Source organism: Pteropus vampyrus, unplaced genomic scaffold (genome assembly GCF_000151845.1).
Source record: "Pteropus vampyrus isolate Shadow unplaced genomic scaffold, Pvam_2.0 Scaffold674, whole genome shotgun sequence".
Classification (NCBI taxonomy): Eukaryota; Metazoa; Chordata; class Mammalia; order Chiroptera; family Pteropodidae; genus Pteropus; species Pteropus vampyrus.
The window spans coordinates 34,239-53,845 of NW_011889455.1; the positions used below are offsets into that span (position 1 = coordinate 34,239).

At 35.1% G+C, this 19,607-nt stretch overlaps 1 protein-coding gene across 1 annotated transcript in view; it reads left to right on the forward strand.

The window, feature by feature from the left end:
- Positions 1–19,607, forward strand: part of DCBLD2 (discoidin, CUB and LCCL domain containing 2) — a 70,356-nt gene that overhangs the window by 30,651 nt on the left and 20,098 nt on the right. Inside the window, exons 4-9 of the mRNA XM_011385222.2 lie at positions 10,114–10,165; positions 12,340–12,412; positions 12,720–12,853; positions 14,543–14,583; positions 15,421–15,636; positions 16,410–16,534. Coding sequence (XP_011383524.2) covers positions 10,114–10,165; positions 12,340–12,412; positions 12,720–12,853; positions 14,543–14,583; positions 15,421–15,636; positions 16,410–16,534 — 641 coding nt within the window. The remainder of the gene's footprint in view (positions 1–10,113; positions 10,166–12,339; positions 12,413–12,719; positions 12,854–14,542; positions 14,584–15,420; positions 15,637–16,409; positions 16,535–19,607) is intronic.

The following is a 19,607-nucleotide window of genomic DNA, read 5'->3' on the forward strand; positions in this document are numbered from 1 at the left end:
GGAGGACTAAATCCAATAATACACGTATAGTGTCTGTGGGTACACAACGTAATAGGCACAAAACAAATGTTAGTTCCCCTCTTTCACCGCTGTACACACAGGTACTCATTTTCCCCCACTCTTACCATCAAAACAGTAAGGTGAAAAAGAGTGAGATGATGATAGATTTTCATCCTTTCAATTTTACTTCCTGAAAGTCTTGGGTTGATAGGTGAGAGAATAGAAAATAAACATTTAATTTGCTTCTTATAAGTTTCTTGTCTTAATATAAGTTAAATTATTTGTTTTGCTTTATATTTGACCCTTTCCCTTTGTTACTTGACGTGAAGTTTTCTGGAAAATATTAAGAAAATGGTTCTTACGATGGATATTTAAATTATGGATCTTTTTGAGCCACAGAAACTTGACGTCCTGCCTTAAAGTTTCTTAAGAATTGACAGTGATTTCAGATAACAGAATCAGTATATTGTAGACATATATCTCAATGCCAAATTCCACATGGCTGTGACATTATTTTAGATGAATCTTAGTTTCTAAAGTTTAAATATCTATCATAATTTGGAAGTTCTGTATAGTAAGACTTTTAAAACTCAAAACTCATAACCAATTTGGGAAGATCTCTCCTGAGGTGGGGTTTGTTTTTTGTTTGTTTGTTTGTTTGTTGTTTGTTTGTTTTTGCACATTCTTGTCCCATCCATCAAGCATTTGTTTAATTTGAGTGAACTGGCTAAATTCAAGAGAACACTGGTTGAATTTCTTACTACTTCTTGGGTGGCCTTTTATTCACTATTTCTTATAATGATGCATTCATTTGAAGGGTGTTTGGCTTTGGTAGAGAGCCTCAGTTTGTTTCTATCTAGGAAACTTAGCTGCCACACTGAATTTTGTGAATATTTTCAAAGAACATCACTACATGCCCCAAGCTTAACAACCTAAGTTGAAGGTTTAGCGTATTTAGGACGATTGTGAAAAATGTTGTTTCAACAGCTTCTTCATTTTTTAAACTCTCATAAAGACTTGTTAAAGTTATAGGATATATTGTGATAGAATCCTGATTCTGTGAGATAGACTAATTTTCATTACTTTGTGTAAAAGCCCATTGCAAAATTATATTCCCTTTAATGGCTTATTTCCTGCTATATGCTTGGCATTGAGAAAATAGCAGTAAATAACAGACACAATCACACCTTCATAGGTCTTACAATACAGAGTTGGAAAAAGATATCAAACCCATGGTTACCTAACTATAGTTATGATAAGTAAAATGAAGGAAACATTCAAGCAATAGGAGGCCAGAGGAGTGGAAGATTGATAAAGAGCAAAGCTCTCCCAAAGAAGTCACTGTTAAGTTAAGAACTGAAGGATTAATTGGAGATTCCAGACAGACAAGAAAGTAAGAACATTGTAGGGGAGAATACAGAAGATGCAAAGGTCTCATGGTAGGAAGGAAGAATCAGAAAAGAAGCCAGCACAGCTAGGGTGGTATGAATGCATGGTGAGTAGGTCACATTATTCAAGGCTTTGTAGGAAATGTAAGGGTTTGAGCTTGACTAGATTTATGTTTTTGTTTGTTTTTATCTTCCCTGCCCTGTGAGGAGTGGGTTTGAAGAGATAAGAATAAATGTAGGGAGGTCAGTTAAGAGGCTGTTAGTGAAAACTGGATTATTAAGAGGTCTTGTTATGTATGTAATTCTAGAATTAGGCCAGTTTTTAAATCCTTTAGAATACGACATATATTCAACAAGAAAACATTACAAAGAATTAGGATTCATCCTACCCGAGTTTAAGCTGTGATAGGCGGCTTTGGACAAAAAGTAACCACCTTGGATGAAGCTCTGGACTGCTGTAATGCCTAGGTTGTATCTAGGGTAGTGTCTCTTCACTTTGTGTCTAGTTTTTATCTTCATGGTTTTATTCTTTTTTGTTACTTTTAATTATCTTCGAGCAGTAATTTCCAGTCTTTTCCATTATTAGTTATCTTTTTAATTTTTGTCTGTAAACCTTATTTTGAAAGATTGTGTCTTCCAGTGAAAGGTTAAGTTTTCTCATTTCCCCATTGGATAGCAGGCAAAGATAGATATAAATATGTCAACACTTAATAATTATGGGAGGACTGAGACTTCAATTCACAGTTGGTATAATTCCTTAAAATTCTAACTAGATTTTCTGAAATTGAAATTTTCATCTGAAAATTGAAGGTGTATATGGACCTTCGAGATAGAATGTCATATTAGCAACCACTATTTAGAAATTCCGTAGAGGGAAACTCCTGCATTTCTGCCGGTCTTACTGAGAAAGGCAGAACCAGCCATTCTCAGTAACGCAGATCTTTTTTAATCTAGTATGCTGATAAATGCTACTGACGTTTTCATTCTGAAATATAGACTTTAAAACAGCATTTACCGCTGGACCTGAAAAGCAAAGTTTTATAGGTCAGTGATCTAAATTCTTAGTTTTGAATCTGTTCACCATTGGCTAGTTTCCAGGAAAAGCTTAACATTTCTAAGATGATTCTGGGCAATGATTTTTTAAGTTATTTTAGTTTTAGAATAGTGAGCCCAGAAGACATAGCTGCATTTTCTTTGAAAGCTTCAAGTCCTTAAGGCATCTTCTATTTTTGCCATAAATTGGGTGGTGTGTGTGCGTGATTGAAAAGCAATAATTTGATACGCCTTTTGTGGAACATGAAATCACAGCTTAAAAGGTAATTTTTAAACCTTATTACTTTAGATTTCACCAATCCAGGATTTCGTAGTGGTCAGTCTACAGTTTGCCTTTTTTTTTTTTTTTTTTTTCCTTAACTATCTTTTTTTTTTCTTAACATTTTATTTTTTTATTTATTTTTATTTTTCCCCCTACCCCCTACCCCTGGTCAGTTTGCCTTTATTTTTATGAGGAAAAATCATCAATGGTTTAAAATTTCATGTGAAATAAAATAATCCAATTTAGATATTAGTGTGCTTCCTAATTGGAACTCATAAACACTTTTTCATTCATTGCCTGCTGACCCCTTAGAATTTGATGAAAGCGTGCTTAAGACTTGTGAACAGCTGGGCCTAGGAAATATTTCCATTTGACAATATTATTGTTGCTATATGCTAGATTATTTTTAGATTTAACACCAATAGTATAACAATTTTCTGATTGCCACATTCTTTAACCACATTTTTTTTGAAAATATTTTCCATTTCTTCCATCTTATATCAGATTATATCAGCTTGTAAATGAAACCTAGGGCAAAATAGAGAACTCCTTTCTAATAGAGTCCAGATTTCGTAACTGGTATTTTTTTCTTCATGGAGTGTTTTTGGTTTTGAAAATAGAGCACGAATTCTTTAGATTGTTTGCTACCTTAATTGTACAGTAATTTTATAGACTCCTTTCTGTTTTGAGTACTACACTTAGCTAGGTTTCTATTTTTAGTTTTTCTGTTGTGTTCCTAATTTTTGTTACTGTTGTATCTGGCAAACATTTTTAAACTTTTAAACTTATCTAGTAAGATTTTATTAATAAAGTCTCAGTTTGCATGCATATTTTTAGATTTGTCCGTATTTACACAAATTAATATATATAGTGTTTGTGTGCATAACATAGTACACATGTAGAAAAATATCTGTATTTTTGTGTCAGTTTGTAGAGCAAAGGTGCCGATGAGAGAAGTATGACCAATTTTGCAGAGAAAGAGTGTTGATAAACAGAATCTGTTAAGATGGTGTTAACCTAAAGAGGCAGTTAAACTTACAGGATAGAGTTTATTCCATACTGACAGATAAGCTGAAGGACACCTTAATGATTTTATTTTTTTCTGTGTGTTTCATTTCTTTAGTACATTAGGAATGCCCTGAAGGGACTAGATATGTGTTTGTGCTGTCTTGAGCTATCCAATGGATATATTCATTCACTGCTGCTCTTATTAATGTTTTAGTGTCTTAGATACTGTGTAGGTCACGAAAGAATTGTATGATCTTTTAATGTGGCTTATATTCATTTTTTAGTGTATAGGAATTTAGGCGTAAAAGTTTGATTTATCCATATGTAACTTACAGCCTGACTACATTGTTTATTGCCTTAGGCAACTGAGCTATGCCTGCATCATCCATAAGAAAGCATTAAGTATTTCCATCTGAGAAATTTTTTCCTGAGCTCCTACTATGGACTCAGCTCCCATATATGGCATCGTAATAATTCTAAGAGAAACAAGATTTAGTCCTACACTCAGTATGTAAAAGGAGATAAGATGTAAAATACTTTATATAGTATCCGGCATTTGGTAGATGTTAGTTGAGTGAATCACAATAAATCCTATTATATATGTAAATTTCTCTTCATAAAATTGCAGATGGTATAAATCAATACCAGGTTCCTGTCATGGAAACAAGGAATTAGGCCCAGGGTCACATAATTACATTGACAGGAGAACAGCATCAAGGTGAGCCTTGTCCCTCAATCTTCCAGCACTTGAACAAAGCAGCAGTCCACACACTACAGTGCAAGGTTGCTGACAAGGTGTGAATTAGGAAAGCAAGGCTTTATGTTCCTTTAGACTCTGGGAAATAGTTTACTTAAAAAATTTTAAAGCAAGCAGAGGAGAAGAATTTGTAGGTATACATTATCCTGCATCTTTTTTTTGTTTTCTCCTTTCTAGTAAATAAATACAGTAACTTAGTTGTAGTACTTTATGTTTTCTTGAGTTAGAATAAATATGGCACTCAGCCATCCCTTTCTTCAGAAGTAAATGACTTCAGTTGGACAAAAAGTATACCCCACAGCTAAAATAGTTGGTGTTATACTGTTGTAAATGATAGGTGCTAACATTCCTGAGAGTCTTTTTTTTTCAATTCAATCAAGCACACAAAACTAAGAGTATTAAATAGAGGAAAATCTAACCCTATTTCACAATCCTACAGTCTCAGAAATAGTCAATGCTGTCGAAAAACTTTCTAAGTAACCAATATTCTGATATTTTTCATTGATTTGTGAGCTTATAAAATATTTATTGTATTTTCATGGTATTATGTATGGGTTAACATCAGATGTCATGTTTAAATAAATATTTCATCACACAATTATAAAGTTCCCAGGCTTTGCAGTTATTGCGTGTTGGAAAAAATTTTAATCATAACTTAATTTTTTTTAAAACCCTATGTATAAGATATCACAATTATGGCTGATAGTAGTATTGCTGGTTAAGTTTGGAGCTGTCTTAGAAAATCTGACGTCAGTGTCTTCATTAAGAAAACCCTGGAATCTTTCATCCTGTTGATTATTGGCTTGCTTTTGTTTTTGTATTTTTTCATGCTCTTCCTCACAGTCACATTATGCTGCCTTCAAAACTCCACCTGTTTAGAGGCCTGCCTCCTCTAGAAAGCCTTCTAGGGTTAAGGAAGGCAGGTATTAGGGAACACATAACGGAAGGATAGGAGCTCTTTTTACAGGGATTACGATTACACTCACTTTCGGGTTCGTTTCTACTGCTAAAACTAGTGTAGAATCTACACTGTAGATGCTAATTCTGCTTTGGGCTGTACAAGGAAAAGAGAATAGAATGCTAGTCCGCTTAAGCAGAACCCCTGAGGGCATTTGCCTACTGCCGCTGCCACTCTTGTCTAGAGCACCCGAATGAAACCCGTTGTGTTTTAGTAACGTACGTGTTATAAACAGTTTGTATGTATTACAAATGTTGGATTAATATTACCAAAATAGGCTCCCATACAGAGGCTCTTAGTTAAGAATGGAGTAAATTATATACTTCCCGGCACTTTGAACATATCACCAATTTTCTGATATTGTAGGACCAGTTACAGTGGATCCAGCATGATAATTGAGTTGACAAATTAGAGTTTTATTGGTATCTGTTATAATCCTCTCTCTCTCTCTCTCTGTCTCTCTCTCTCTCTCACACACACACACACACACACACACACATCTATCAGAATCGACTACCTCTGAACACCTAACACCTCCACTACCACCACTCTAGTCCAAGTTACCATCAACTTTTGCCTCAATTATGGCAAAAGATTCCTTGCTCACCTTTGTTTCTGACTTTTCTCCCCTTCAGTCTGCTCTCAATCTAGTGGTCGGTATGACCTATTAAAATACAGATCTCATCTCACTGTGCCCAGCGTCCTTACCTCCAGGACTCTTTAAGATGCGGCTTCTCATTACTCGTTTGACTTCATCTCTTCTCTTCTCTGTATTCACTCTGGCCTCAAACATGCCGAACAGCCTTCCTCCTCAGAGCCTGACTCTTTCTGCCTATTCTGATGTCTACATACCTCATACCTCACTCTCTCAGAGTTTTCTTCAAATGCCATCTTTTCGGTAAGGCCTACCTACCCTGACCACTCTACTTAAAATTGCAACATTTTAACTCTTCCTAACTGCTTTCCTTTATTTTACTAACACTTGTTATCCACTAACACACTTTTTGTAATAGCTTTATTGAAATATAATTCACACACCGTACAATTCACCTACTTAAAATATACAATTAATTGATTTTCAGTATATTTAGAGTTGTGCAGTCACCACCACTATCAACTTTAGAACATTTTCATCATCCCAAAAGAAACCCCATAGTCAGTAGCAGTCACTTCCCATTTCCTACCCCTTTACCCCCACTCCAGTCCTAGGTAACTACTAATATACTTTTTTTCCTATAGATTTACCTATTCTGGAGATTTTATATAAATCATATAGTATGTGGTCTTTTGTGACTTGTTTCTTTCACTTGGCAAATTTTCAAAGTTCATGTTGTAGTATGCACGAGTACTTCATTCCATTTTATGGCCAAGTAATATTCCATTATATGGATTTTTTTCCACATTTTTTTTATTTATTCATCAGTTGATGAACATTTGTGTACAAGTTTTGTGTGGACATATATTTCCAATTCTCTTGGATATATACCTAGTAGTAATTGCTGGGTCATATGGTAACTCTATGTTTACCCATTTAAAGAACTGCCAGACCATTTTCCAAAGCAGCTACACCATCTTACACTCCCAGTTTCTCCATATCCTTGCCAATACTTGTTATTATCTGCCTTTTTGATTCTAGCCATCCTAGTGGGTATAAAGTGGTATCTCATTGTGATTTTAATTTGTATTTCTCTGATAGCTAATGATACTGGACATCTTTTTATGTGCTTATTGGTCATTTATATGTCTTCTCTGGAGAAATGTCTGTTCAAATCCTTAGCTCATTTTTAAATTGTGTTATTTGTCTTTTTAATATCAAAAGTTGGATACTAGATCCTAATCAGATAAATGATTTGCAAACATTTTCTCCCATTCTGTGGGTTATCTTTCTCTTTCATGATAGTACCTTTGAAGCACCAAAGTTTTTAATTTTGATGAAATTCAATTTATATATTTTTATGTGGTTGCTTTTGTTTCTGGTGTCATATTTAAGAAACTATTGCTTAATCCAAAATCAAGATTTACATCTATATTTTTTTCTGAGTTTTATAGTTTTAGGTCTTAAATTTAGATCCACTTTGATTTTTGTATATGATGTGAAGTAGGGATTCAGTTTCATTCTTTTTCATGTAAATAGCCAGTTGTCCCAGCACCATTTGTTAAAAAGACTATTCTTACTCCCACTGACTTGTCTTTACAACCTTGTCAAAATCAATTAACTATAAATATGGGGATTTCTCTCTGCACTCTCAGATCTATTGCATTCATTGGGATAACTTCTTACACATTGCTGTCAGAAGTCTCTGAGGCAAATGGTTCCCTTTGAGCTATATTTATCTTGCTTAGACTGTGTTCTTATTAGCTGGGAGCCTTGTAGTAATAGTGGTTTTCTGGAAGACTATTTACTTGGGAAAAGATTTCAAGAAAGATACATTTTAAGGCTTCTAAAATTCTCTGCCTAATCGATGTTTTCTTTGCTTTTGTAGAGTTGTGAAGGTCAAAGTCTGTAATCATGACTTACTTTCTCTGTCTTTATTCATCTTGGCTCTCCTTGTGGCTGTCCATTTTGAATTCCTCTTTTCCCCCTAGGGAGCTCGTCTGTGCCTACATACATTTGCATGGCATAATCTGCAGTTTCAGCACTGCATGGACGTATAATAAAGCCCTGTTCTGATCAAGTATATCTATAGTCAACAAGCATTGTGGCGTATGGCCTGAATGTAATGGGTCCAGATGGCTGTCTTCTTGTGGCTTAAATACCATGTTGGACCACACAGGTACCTTTTTATCCCAGGCTGCTAATCTTAGAAGTTCAATTTCCAGTCTTAGAAGTTGGAAACTCTTTTGGTAGAACAGGAAAGTGGAAAATTAATTCTTATTGATGCAATATGAAGATTGCCAGGAATAACTAGAGTATATATAATTCAGTTTTTCTGCTTTTCCCAGTCAGTAAACCCAGTAGTAGTAAACCTCTCTCCAGGCATGTATCCTCTTAAACTCCTAGAACACAGATTTAACCTAATCATTATTCAGATGTCGGTGGTATATAGATATTAATCCATATAATCACTCTCAAAATCTCACTTTCCTATTGGTATAAGTTATTATTTTACAAGACACATTTCAGTTGGATAATAAGCACATAGTTTCTACAGAATTATAAAATAGAATAATCACTTATCCTGTGCTTGCCGTGGTGGCCATTATTTCAACAAATATTCATGTATCATCAGTGCACTAGGACACATGCGAGGTGTTATCTCCATCAGTGTATCGATTACCCTCGGCACAGTTGTTTGGCCAAGCATTTATATGTGAAATCACTTACCTTTGTGATTGCCTTATGGCCTTCTTCCAGGTTTTTCTCCCTCCGGCTTAGTACATAATTGGATTTAGTTAGCCAAACATACTAATAATCAGATACTTACTCATCTGTGTAGTCAGTAAATGGTGATTGAAAGCCTCCTGATATGCCATGCACTGTGATCGTTGCTGGTGACAAAAAGGTGAGGACAAATGGCCTCAGTCTCTGTAGACCAGGCATTATCTAATGATGTTGCTTATACCTCTATAATGCATAAACGTATCGTTCTTACATAACGCATGGTACTATGAGAACATGTGATACTCATCCATTCATTAAAACAAACAAAACTAACTTAGGTGCTTCCTATGTGGTGAAGGTGTTTGATGTGAAGGTCAAGGGCAGCTTCTGTAAGGAAGCAACAGTTAAACTGAGACCTTAGAGAGGAGTCAGCTTGCCTAAGGGGCAGTGGAAAAACCATCCAGACTATGAGAAGAGCATGTGCCAGAGGAACTGAAAGACTAGCGTGACAAGAAGCCAAGATGGGTATGAGACAAGACTGAGGCGGAACCAAGCACTTTAAGACCTTGCAGGCTGTTTTGAGCATTTGCCCTCTGTCCTAAGAGCAGAAGAAAGCCATTAAAATGTTTGAACCAAAGCCACCTTTTATAGAGCCCATGAACTAGGTCTTAGATAGCTTCGCTCTTCTATTTGTTAATTTCTAGATAGAAAACGTTAAAAATTTAAAATTTTGTCATATTCAAAGTAGTGATTCTCTAACTTTAGTGTGTTTAAGAATTATCTGGAGGACTTGTTAAAACAAATTTTGGGTCCCCACTCCCAGAGATTCTGCAAGTCTGGCTGGTGTTCAAGAATTGGAATTTCTAATAAGTTCCCAGAAGATGCTGATACTGTTGGTCCTGCCATGGATGAGATTTTGAGTTGCAGTTAATTAGAACCAGAGAATGAACTCACCTCTCCTTTTCATTTTTGTTGTTTTCCTGGTGTATAACCAGCAGAGGATCATTTTTAGTCATATAATAACTAAAAGATATTTTTTCTTTGTTTTGGGAACTATATTTTATAGAAGGCATTTAAAGACTATAAATTATACTTCAATGTGTAACTTCTATATATATGATATGTGACTCTCTGAGATGATATGGTAAGTAAATAGCACTTGGGGAGACATAGCCCAGAAATTAAGGTACTTAAAAATCAGGAAGAGAATCGTGGTTAACAAAAATTTGTAAAAAGTTATTAGAACTACCTTGACAGCTTTTAAGATTTTGAAATTTAGAGCAATATGGTTTGGGATTTGGAAATAGTGTTACAGAAATAGTAAACATATATTATTGAATTCATGTTTTATTTTTGTTTTTCTAGACTTAATTACTTGTTTAGACACTACATCCAGTTTTTTGGAACCTGAGTTCAGGTATGGCCTTATTTTGTGCCTTTTTTCCTTAAAGTTACTCTTCATATACTTCATTCTCATTCTTTATACACTTAAGATTAACGTACATGTTGTGACACATAGTTATTATTCTAAGACATCAAAAAGAGCTTATTTAAAGCTGTTGAGTTGTCATGTTTAAATTTTGCTTTAATTGTAGCATTTGGATCTTCTCCACAATGAAAATGTAATTTTTCATATACTTTAAAAGTAGAATTAGTTACTCTTCAAATCTGGGAAAACTGCTAATAATGATACAAGAGCTATTTATCTTTTTTTAAAAAAGAAGATGATTTAGGCTGTTATGGAATTCTTTGGTATTCTTACCCAAATGGCATTTCTACTACTACTTTCCTGCTTTATGCCCTTGTCTCTTGCCTAGTCTAGAATGAACTTATAATCGATTTGCCATTTCTAACCTTTACTGGCTTTATTCTGCCGTTCACATTGCTACCAAGTTATTGTTTAAAATACGTATCTCATCATTCCCCTGCTTAAAAATCTTCAGAAGCTCCTAATTAAGACAAAAAGTCATCCAGATTCCTTAGCCTGGTTTTCAGGATCCTGTCCCAGCTCCTAGGGCCATTTATCCAGTCTCATCTATACAGATATTGAAACGGCTCTGCATTATTTATTGTGCTCTGAGCTCATAACTTTCTCCTGGAATCACTTGATTCCTCTCTACTTGGCAAAATCATTCTCATCTTCTAAGACCATGTCACTAACCTCCCCACAACTTGCCACCTCTCCCCAAAGAACCTTCATTTTGTCTTCAAGAATGATTTTCTCTATATGGGATGGGTGCATTCTTCAGCACTCATGGGGGATGAGATCCTGGTCAGTAGAGGTAACCCTGGCATCACTGTATGGCACACAGCCCTGCAAAGGGTCTGCTGTCTTGTGCCCTTTACTCTAGCTCCCTTGTCACCACCCATGTGCAAGCTGCCATCATCTCTCGCCTAGAATACTGCACTATCTGCCTAACACTGTCCCAGGAGCCACAGTACTCTTTTAACTATGAATCAGATTATGTATATATGCTGTCAAAATCCTTTATTGACTTTCTATTTTAACTAGGAAATTTAGTCCAGTTTCCTCACCATAGCCCGCAAGGCCTCTGCATGATCTGGCCCCTGCCCACCTCTTCAACCTTCTCTCAAACTAACCTTACCTTTGTTCACTGCCCTCTACCTGCACTGGTTGTCCTCGGTTCCAGACATGCACAGGCCTTCCTGCTTCATGGGCGTACTGTTCTTTCCAACTGCGGTGAATTTCCCTCCACTTGCTCCTGTGACAACCGTTAGTCTCTGCTAAAGCTTCACTCCTCAGCCCCATTCCCTGACCAAGGTAGTATAGAGCCCTGCATGTGAGCACAGGCTCTGGAGCACATCTGCCACTCACCAGCTGTGTGACCTAGGCACACAGTTCCTCAGTTTCCTCATCCGTAAAATGAGGATAATATAATAATAGCACCTACCACATCACGTTCTTATGTGGATTACCTGAAACATTTAGAATGCTACCTGGCACATAGTAAGTTTACTGAATGTATGTATTACTTTTATTAAGTTAGATTCCTCCCAGTTACCTCATAGAGTCCCTTTTCTTCCTAGTAGACCATAATCAAATTAATTATTTGCGTATCAGTTTAATGTCTTCCCCCACCACTGTATAGTAAACTCATTGAGGACGGGGGCCATGTTCGTTTGGCTAACCTCTGTGAATCTAATATCTAGCACCGCCCAGCACTTAACAGACAACATAATAGACATTCGCATCAATGTGTTGAGTGAGTAGGTCGGTGGGTGAATGAGTGAATAAAAAAAATGAATGAATGCCAAAAAGTTGGTAAAATAAATTATGGTTTATCCACAAAAATAGAATATCGTGTAGCTATTAAATATAAATAGATCCTGTAGTAGAAATGTGTTTATATTCATTATGAAGTAAAATAATCAAAGCAGTATGTGAGATATGAGACAATTTTTATAAATATGTGAGTGAAGACGTGTGGATGGATAGAAGTGCTAGTTCTCTTGGGCTGATGAGATTATGGTATTTACATTGAACTGAAAAATGGATTATGTGATGGGTTTTTGTTTTTTTCCCCAAAAAGTATAGTGCTAAATGCCCTTTTACTTGTTTTTATTTCACAGTAAGTACTGCCCAGCTGGTTGTCTGCTTCCTTTTGCTGAGATATCTGGAACAATCCCTCATGGATATAGAGATGTAAGTTAGATATAGACTTGCGTTAAATTTGTGATAGGACTTTATTTTTTATAAACTTTAGAATGAGTAACTGTGTGCCTATCTTTATTTTGATTTTTTTCCCCTAGGAGTTATTCCTTTTTAGTAATATGTTACGTTTTATTATTTTTCTTGTAAAAATTTGTTCTGTGTTATGGCATCAATAATCTATTCCATGTTGATTGATTATACTGCCCAGATCAATTAATTTACTGAAGACATGTAAGTGTCTTATTTATGAATTACCAAAAGAAAATAAAATTAATCTTTTCTTTTTCCCTTCCTCAAGTCCTCACCATTGTGCATGGCTGGTGTGCATGCAGGAGTTGTGTCAAACACTTTAGGTGGCCAAATCAGTGTTGTAATTAGTAAAGGTATCCCGTACTATGAAAGTTCTTTGGCTAACAACGTCACATCTGTAGTGTAAGTATATATGCAATTTATAATAAGCATGCTGGACAGGGATGAAATAGAGACTCACACTTCAGTAATATCACAGTTAATGGTGTTAATGAAATACCATTTGTGCGGTAAGCACTCACATTTGTGTGTGCTCCATGCCTGAATGTATTGAAGAGTACAGACAAGGTCATATACCTTGGCTTGTTCTTTATCAAAAGGTAGTCATTTGAAAGCATGATTTTTTGTTTCCTGTTTTTTAAGTGTTGAAAATACCTGGAGTAGGAGTCTAGAGGTTTGTTGTCAAATCCCTACTTCTCTTAAAGATCTGAAGGCATAACTACTCTGTTCCTTATGTGACTCAAAATGAATTGAGGATAATTGAAATACTTTGAATGTAAATTAAATTTGAACATAAATCAAAGGTAGTATTATTATGAATCTCCTCTCATCCCAAGGGAATATTTTCAGAATGTATTTTCGTGGTATCTGTGATATTCTATTGTTTTACAAAATTTAGACTAGGTATCAAAAGCGGAAGTCGAAACATTAAATAGAAATGCAGTACTCCTGCCCTGTTTTTATAAATCTTGCCTTTTAGATATGTACAGGCCTGCAGACAGTACGAAGCCTAATTGAAACCGACTATAGAGGTCCTGGGCCAGTTTTCATTCAGAAGACAGGAGCATGATCTATGCCCAGGGTACTTGAAAGCAGGGGTCAGCAAACTTTTTTTGTAAATGACCTGCTAGCAAATATTTTAGGCCTTTATGGGCCACATGTCTCTGTCACTTATCTTTTTTCATTTTATTTACAGCTCTTTAACTATATAAAAACCATTTTTGGCTCACTGGCCATACAAAACAGGCCGTACATGGGCTGTCATTTGCCCATCGCCAATATAGAGTCAACTACTTTTTCTTCTTTTGCTTTCTTCTAGATGCTTTTATGCAGATCCTTTTATTCATTTTCCCTGTTCTACCTTTAGAAAGATTTTTTCTCCTTGAATTTTCTCTTTTATACTTTAAAAAAAATAAGGACAGGTTGCATCCACTTGTAATGTTTTGAATATCGTGCTGAAGGCAGGAGCATACACTAATGGTTTTATCCCTCCAAGTTTCTTAGAGGCTTTTGACCTGTCTTATGGTGACCTAGTCACTTGTCCCACCTTTCCATTCTCCCAGGGTAGCTCTTCTGTCCTATTACTTTGAAATCCAAATGCAGTGGTGCGTTGTAACACTGAAACTTGTTCTTCATAGACATGTTGATGTCCTGTAACAAATGTAGTCTCTTAATAGCAGCCAGCTTTTCTTCTGTTTACCGCAGGGAATTGGAGCCTCCTTGTCTGAGCATTACACCTTTCATTGTACCTTCACCAGAAGTAATTGCTACTGAAAAGTTTTAGGAGTCAGTTTATTTCATGAAAAAAAATAAAATAAAATAAGTATATATGCAAGGTTATGTGGATACATGTGCATAATCATGTATGAAACTAGGAACTAGATACTTGTAGAGAAAGTTGTTTATGCTAATTTCAGAAGTTCTGCTTAGAAATGAGACTTTTTTTGCTAGGAACAGTATCAGTTGTCTAATATGTAGCCAGAGAATATTCTTAGTTCTTTATACAGTAAAATAAAAACAAAAAACGTTTAAGACAAATATGGGGAAGTCATGTGTTATGTGAGTGTCACCAAAAATACCTTTCTTTTTCAGGGGACACTTATCTACAAGTCTTTTTACATTTAAAACAAGTGGTAAGCCTTTCATGGACTTCATTAACTTATAATTTGTATAGTAGCTTAAATTTTTTGAACACTGTTAGGAATTGTGCCAGTTGCTTTTTTTTGCACTTTCTCATTTAGTTGTCACAATAATACTATGAAGTACGATGGGTATTTAATATAATGAGTGAAATAAACTGAAGGTTATTAATAGGGAAATCGTGTAAGCTAGGAAAGCTTCTTAGAAAGGTGATTTTTAGAACTTGTCTAAAGAAGTAATTAATTCATTTGACTGAAAATATTTATCGAGTGCCTTCTTTTATTTGTCAGATACTATTCTGGTGCTAGGAAAACAATGGTGAGCAAAATAAAGAAAATTCTGCTTTCCTAGAGCTTACATTCTGGCAGTGAGAGATTGACAGTATACAGTGAATAAGTCAATTATTTACAATGTATTGTTTATAATAATATAAAAGATATAGAAAAATAAAGCAAGGATGGATAGGCAATGAAGGAAAGACTGGTGGAGTCAGGACAGGCCTCGTGGAGAATGTGATATCTAAGCAAACACTTGAAGGAAGGAAGTAAGGGCATGAGTCACCCTCTGACCAGGGAGTGTGTCTAGGGAGAGGGTAATGTATCTCCATTAAACTAATTATTATTTCTTGTGAATAAATATGTATATTTCCTGATAAGACACAAAGACATAGATCCAAGAAATACTTGCCTAGTTTTGAAATTTCTCTATTACAATGTGTTAATAGCATAGTGTACGTTAATTAAAGGTACAATAGAAAGGTTTCAGTGAGCAAGTTTATGTAGATTTTGAATTTATATCTGGAAACCAAGTTTCTTTCTGTTTTGTTTTAGGTTGTTATGGAACACTGGGGATGGAATCTGGCGTGATTGCCGATCCTCAAATAACAGCATCATCTGTGCTGGAGTGGACAGACCACACAGGGCAAGAAAACAGCTGGAAACCTGAGAAGGCCAGGCTGAAGAAACTGGGACCTCCTTGGGCTGCTTTTGCCACTGATGAATATCAGTGGTTACAAATAGATCTGAACAAGGAAAAGAAGATAACAGGTTAAGAGACATGATTTTCTAGAGCAATTTGTAATATTGATTTTATCTGGAAACCTGGTGACATCTAAGGTTTTTATAGAAAATTAAGTCACTGTAAATTTAATTATGTGGTTTTAAGTTTTCTTTGCTGGTGTTAATATTACTGAAGATGGTTTTATAAAAACATGACAGGAGAGGACTTGATTCTTATTAGCTTTTCTATTTCATTGTAGTAAGATTCTTTTAAGGTAGTGTTTCAGTAAAGTGATCTTGAAATGTCTGAAATAACCATCCCTTATAGTCATTAAGAGAAATTTATGTTCAAGGCATCCACATTAAGTGCTATAAATAACATTCCACATGTGCTGAATATAAATTTAACTATTTAGATCAACTTGGCAAATGGTCAGAACGATTGGTTAGGATTGGTTTTGTTAAGGATTTATTTTGCTTTGGCACTGAAAATAATACCCATAATTATCTTCAGTCTGTTTCCCAGGAATTCATTCTTACTTGGTAGACGAAATATATTTTACAACGATATGAACACAAGCTGTTAAAATATAAAATACAGTGGTCCTTTCCTTATGTCTGGGCATAATTCTTCTTGTCTCTACAAGGGAACAAAGCCAAGGATTTAGTCACTATTATAATGAAACCTTGCACTCTTAGATATAGTAATGTGTTATATGCAAAAAGGTTTGAGCAGTGCATCTTAGTTGCTTATGTTCGAATGGTGAACAGACTTTAAGGATCAGACTGTGCACTAATGAAAGCACCTCTCCATTCCCTAGGCATTATAACCACTGGCTCCACCTTGGTGGAACATAATTACTATGTGTCAGCCTACAGAATTCTATACAGTGATGATGGGCAGAGATGGACCGTGTACAGAGAGCCTGGTGTGGAGCAGGATAAGGTAAAAAGATTAACAAGGTATTTTTTTAAAACAGTTTTTTAAATGGGCCTTTGCCAAAAGTCACAGAAGCTCTCCTATATGATATAAAAGTTAGTATCATTGGGTCTTATTCTGCCCTCTTCTGGTTATTTTAGGTAGTTTTAGTTATTGGCCTTAACCGTCTAACCATGGTTAGAAAATTCCCAGTGATTCTAGGTCCCTTTTGATGATTTTTTTTTTCCCCACTACATTTTTAAGTGATTTTTTTCACCACATTTTTAACTCAATTTTTTTAGATGCTATATTAAGAAATTCTAAAAAGGAACTTACAATTTCTTGTCTTTAAAAAGCTTTTCTTATCAATCCACAGAATGATGGAGAACCTAATTTGTTCCCAGATTTCTATGCTGTAGGAAAGGGCTAAAAGCAAAAGTGCATTAAATTGTAGGATATTATAGACTTAAAAGATGATTGCAAGATCACCTCACCAACTTAGAAAACTTCAATATTTTTCTACCTAAAGAATTTCCTTAACTTCTGTGGTCATTATGAAATTGTTGTTTTAGCTAGCAAAACATGACACTGCTGAAATGTGCCAGATCAGATAATAAGGGTTTGAGAGTAGGCAACGGTGACACTCATCTAGATGTTTATCACTTTCACCTGGGTTCTTGGGCCTTGATCCACCACAAGGATCTCGTAACTAGGAGAGTCCCCATCTCCAATGAAGGTAGATTCCTTTCATGTAGAATCGAAATTATGGGCACATATTTTTAATAAAACTTCTCCATGAGTTTTGGTTCAATTGTATGATACTATCAGTTCTCTATCATGTATAAGATTTGCTAATATATCTTCAATTGCTACTTTTCTCATCTCTCTGTTCAAAAAACTGCAGGGGCTCCTTATAATCTTTCATATGGATCTAAACTCTTCTGCTGTTATTCAAGGTCTTCTTTCCTCTCTTCTACTTGGTATCACATGAACTTCATCTTTGGTGAGCCTCTACCCATTGAAGCAAATAACAGTATTGTTTCCATATATATCTTCTCCTTAATGCCCCCAGACTTGACTAACTTTTTACATTTAGCACATTCATATGTATTTATATAATATTTATTATATTTATGGACTATAGTTAATTTTTTGAAATTATGAGAATTATCCATGTATATATTATAAAAACATCTAACATCAAATTATTTTCTGAAAAAGACTTGTTTGTTTAATTTGAAATATAATTTCACTGGGTTTAGAATTCTAGGTTGACAGTTCTTTATTTCAATACTTTAAATATGCTTGTTGGTACATTGTTTTCTGGTTTGCACTGTTTTCAGTGAGAATTCTATCATTCTTATTGTTTTTCCTCAGTATGTAATGTCTTTTTTTTCCCTTGGCTACTTTCAAGATTTTCTTTTTATCATTTGTTTTAAGCAATTTGATTATAATACGCTTTGTGTAGTATTCTTCATGTTTCTTCTGCTTGGGCTATTTTGAGCTTCTTGGATCTGTGGGTTACAGTCTGCATCAAATTTGAAAAATTGTAGGCCATTTTTTTCTTCAAATACATCACCTCCTCAGTTCTAATTACATGAATATTATGACTCTTGAAGATGTCTCACGGTTCACTGATGCTCTGTTCATTTTTTTTTAAATCTTCCTTTCTGTTCTTATTTGGAAATTTTCTATTGTTTTGTCTTCAAGTTCACTAATCTTCTGCATTGTCTAATCTGCTATATTAATCCTATCCAGTATATTTTTATCTCCAGTATTGTATTTTTCTCCTCTAGACCTTCAGTTTTAGACTTGTAAAATTTCTTTCATGTCTTTCCGTAACATGCTCATGCTTTTCTTTACCTCTGTATCATATGGAGTATATAGTAACTCTTTTAATGCCCTTATCTAGTAATTCTATGTACTAAAGTGTCATATCTGGATTATTTTATATTGATTGATATGGGTCATATTTTACATGTCTGGTAATTTTTTATTGGTTGCCAGACATTATTTTTTGCTGGATTTCAGTTTTTATTATTATTCTTTTAAACGTTTTTGAGCCTCATTCTGGGACATATGTTACTTGGAAATCATTATCTTTTCAGAGATTGCATTTTAGTTTTCTTAGGCAAGACCTGAGCAGCCTTTTGTGCTAATTTTTCCTCAGTACTGAGACAAAATTGTTCTAAGTCCTCAACCCAACATCCCATGTGTTATGAAGTTTCTCCATTCTAGCTATTGGCAATGTGAGCTGTTCTCAGCTCTATGTAGCTCTGAGAATTATTCTCCTGGCTCCTTTCCCCATCTATTGATAGTTTCTTTACATGCAGGTGAAGATTTAAGGGGAAACTCCCTACAGACCCTAGATGTCTCTCTGTAGTTCTCTTCACTCCTATACCCTACAAATTCTAGCTGCCTTGGCCTCTCTATCTCTGAGCTCTATCTCCTCAATTCAATGAGATTACCAGACTCTCTCCAGGCAATATTGGGACAATAGAAGGGCTCACCTCATTTGTTTCCTTTTTTTCAGGAATTATTGCCCTATGCTGTCCAGTGTCTGGAAAACCATTGTTTCATATATTTTATCTGATTTTTCAAATATTTAAGGCAGAAGGGTAAATCCAGACCATGTTAGTTTATCATAGATAGAAGTGGAAGTCATTGCATTGAATGATATGAAATAACAATCTTTTACCTCTCTTAAGTTTGTCCATCTGCTCCCTCATCTACCCCCAACTCAAGTATAATTGATGTGTTCATTTTCACACGTTCTCCAAGTACGCAAGAGCATACAAATGCAGATGGAGACAGCTTTTGGTTTTGTTTTCAGAAAATGGGAATATATATACAACTTGTTTTCATAATCTAATACTTTTAATAGTATGCCATGTTTGTATTTGGTAACATCAATAACATTTAAGTTCCTTGAGAGTGGAAACTTTAATTTCCATTTTCCTGTCATGACACCTTGCAAACCTCCATATACCTAGGGATTCATAATAAATGCACATAGGTTAAATATAGCAAATCTTTTTTACTTAGTTTTATCAAACCTTCTTCCATTAAGTTTTTATAAAAACAAAGCAGCAGGATGGAG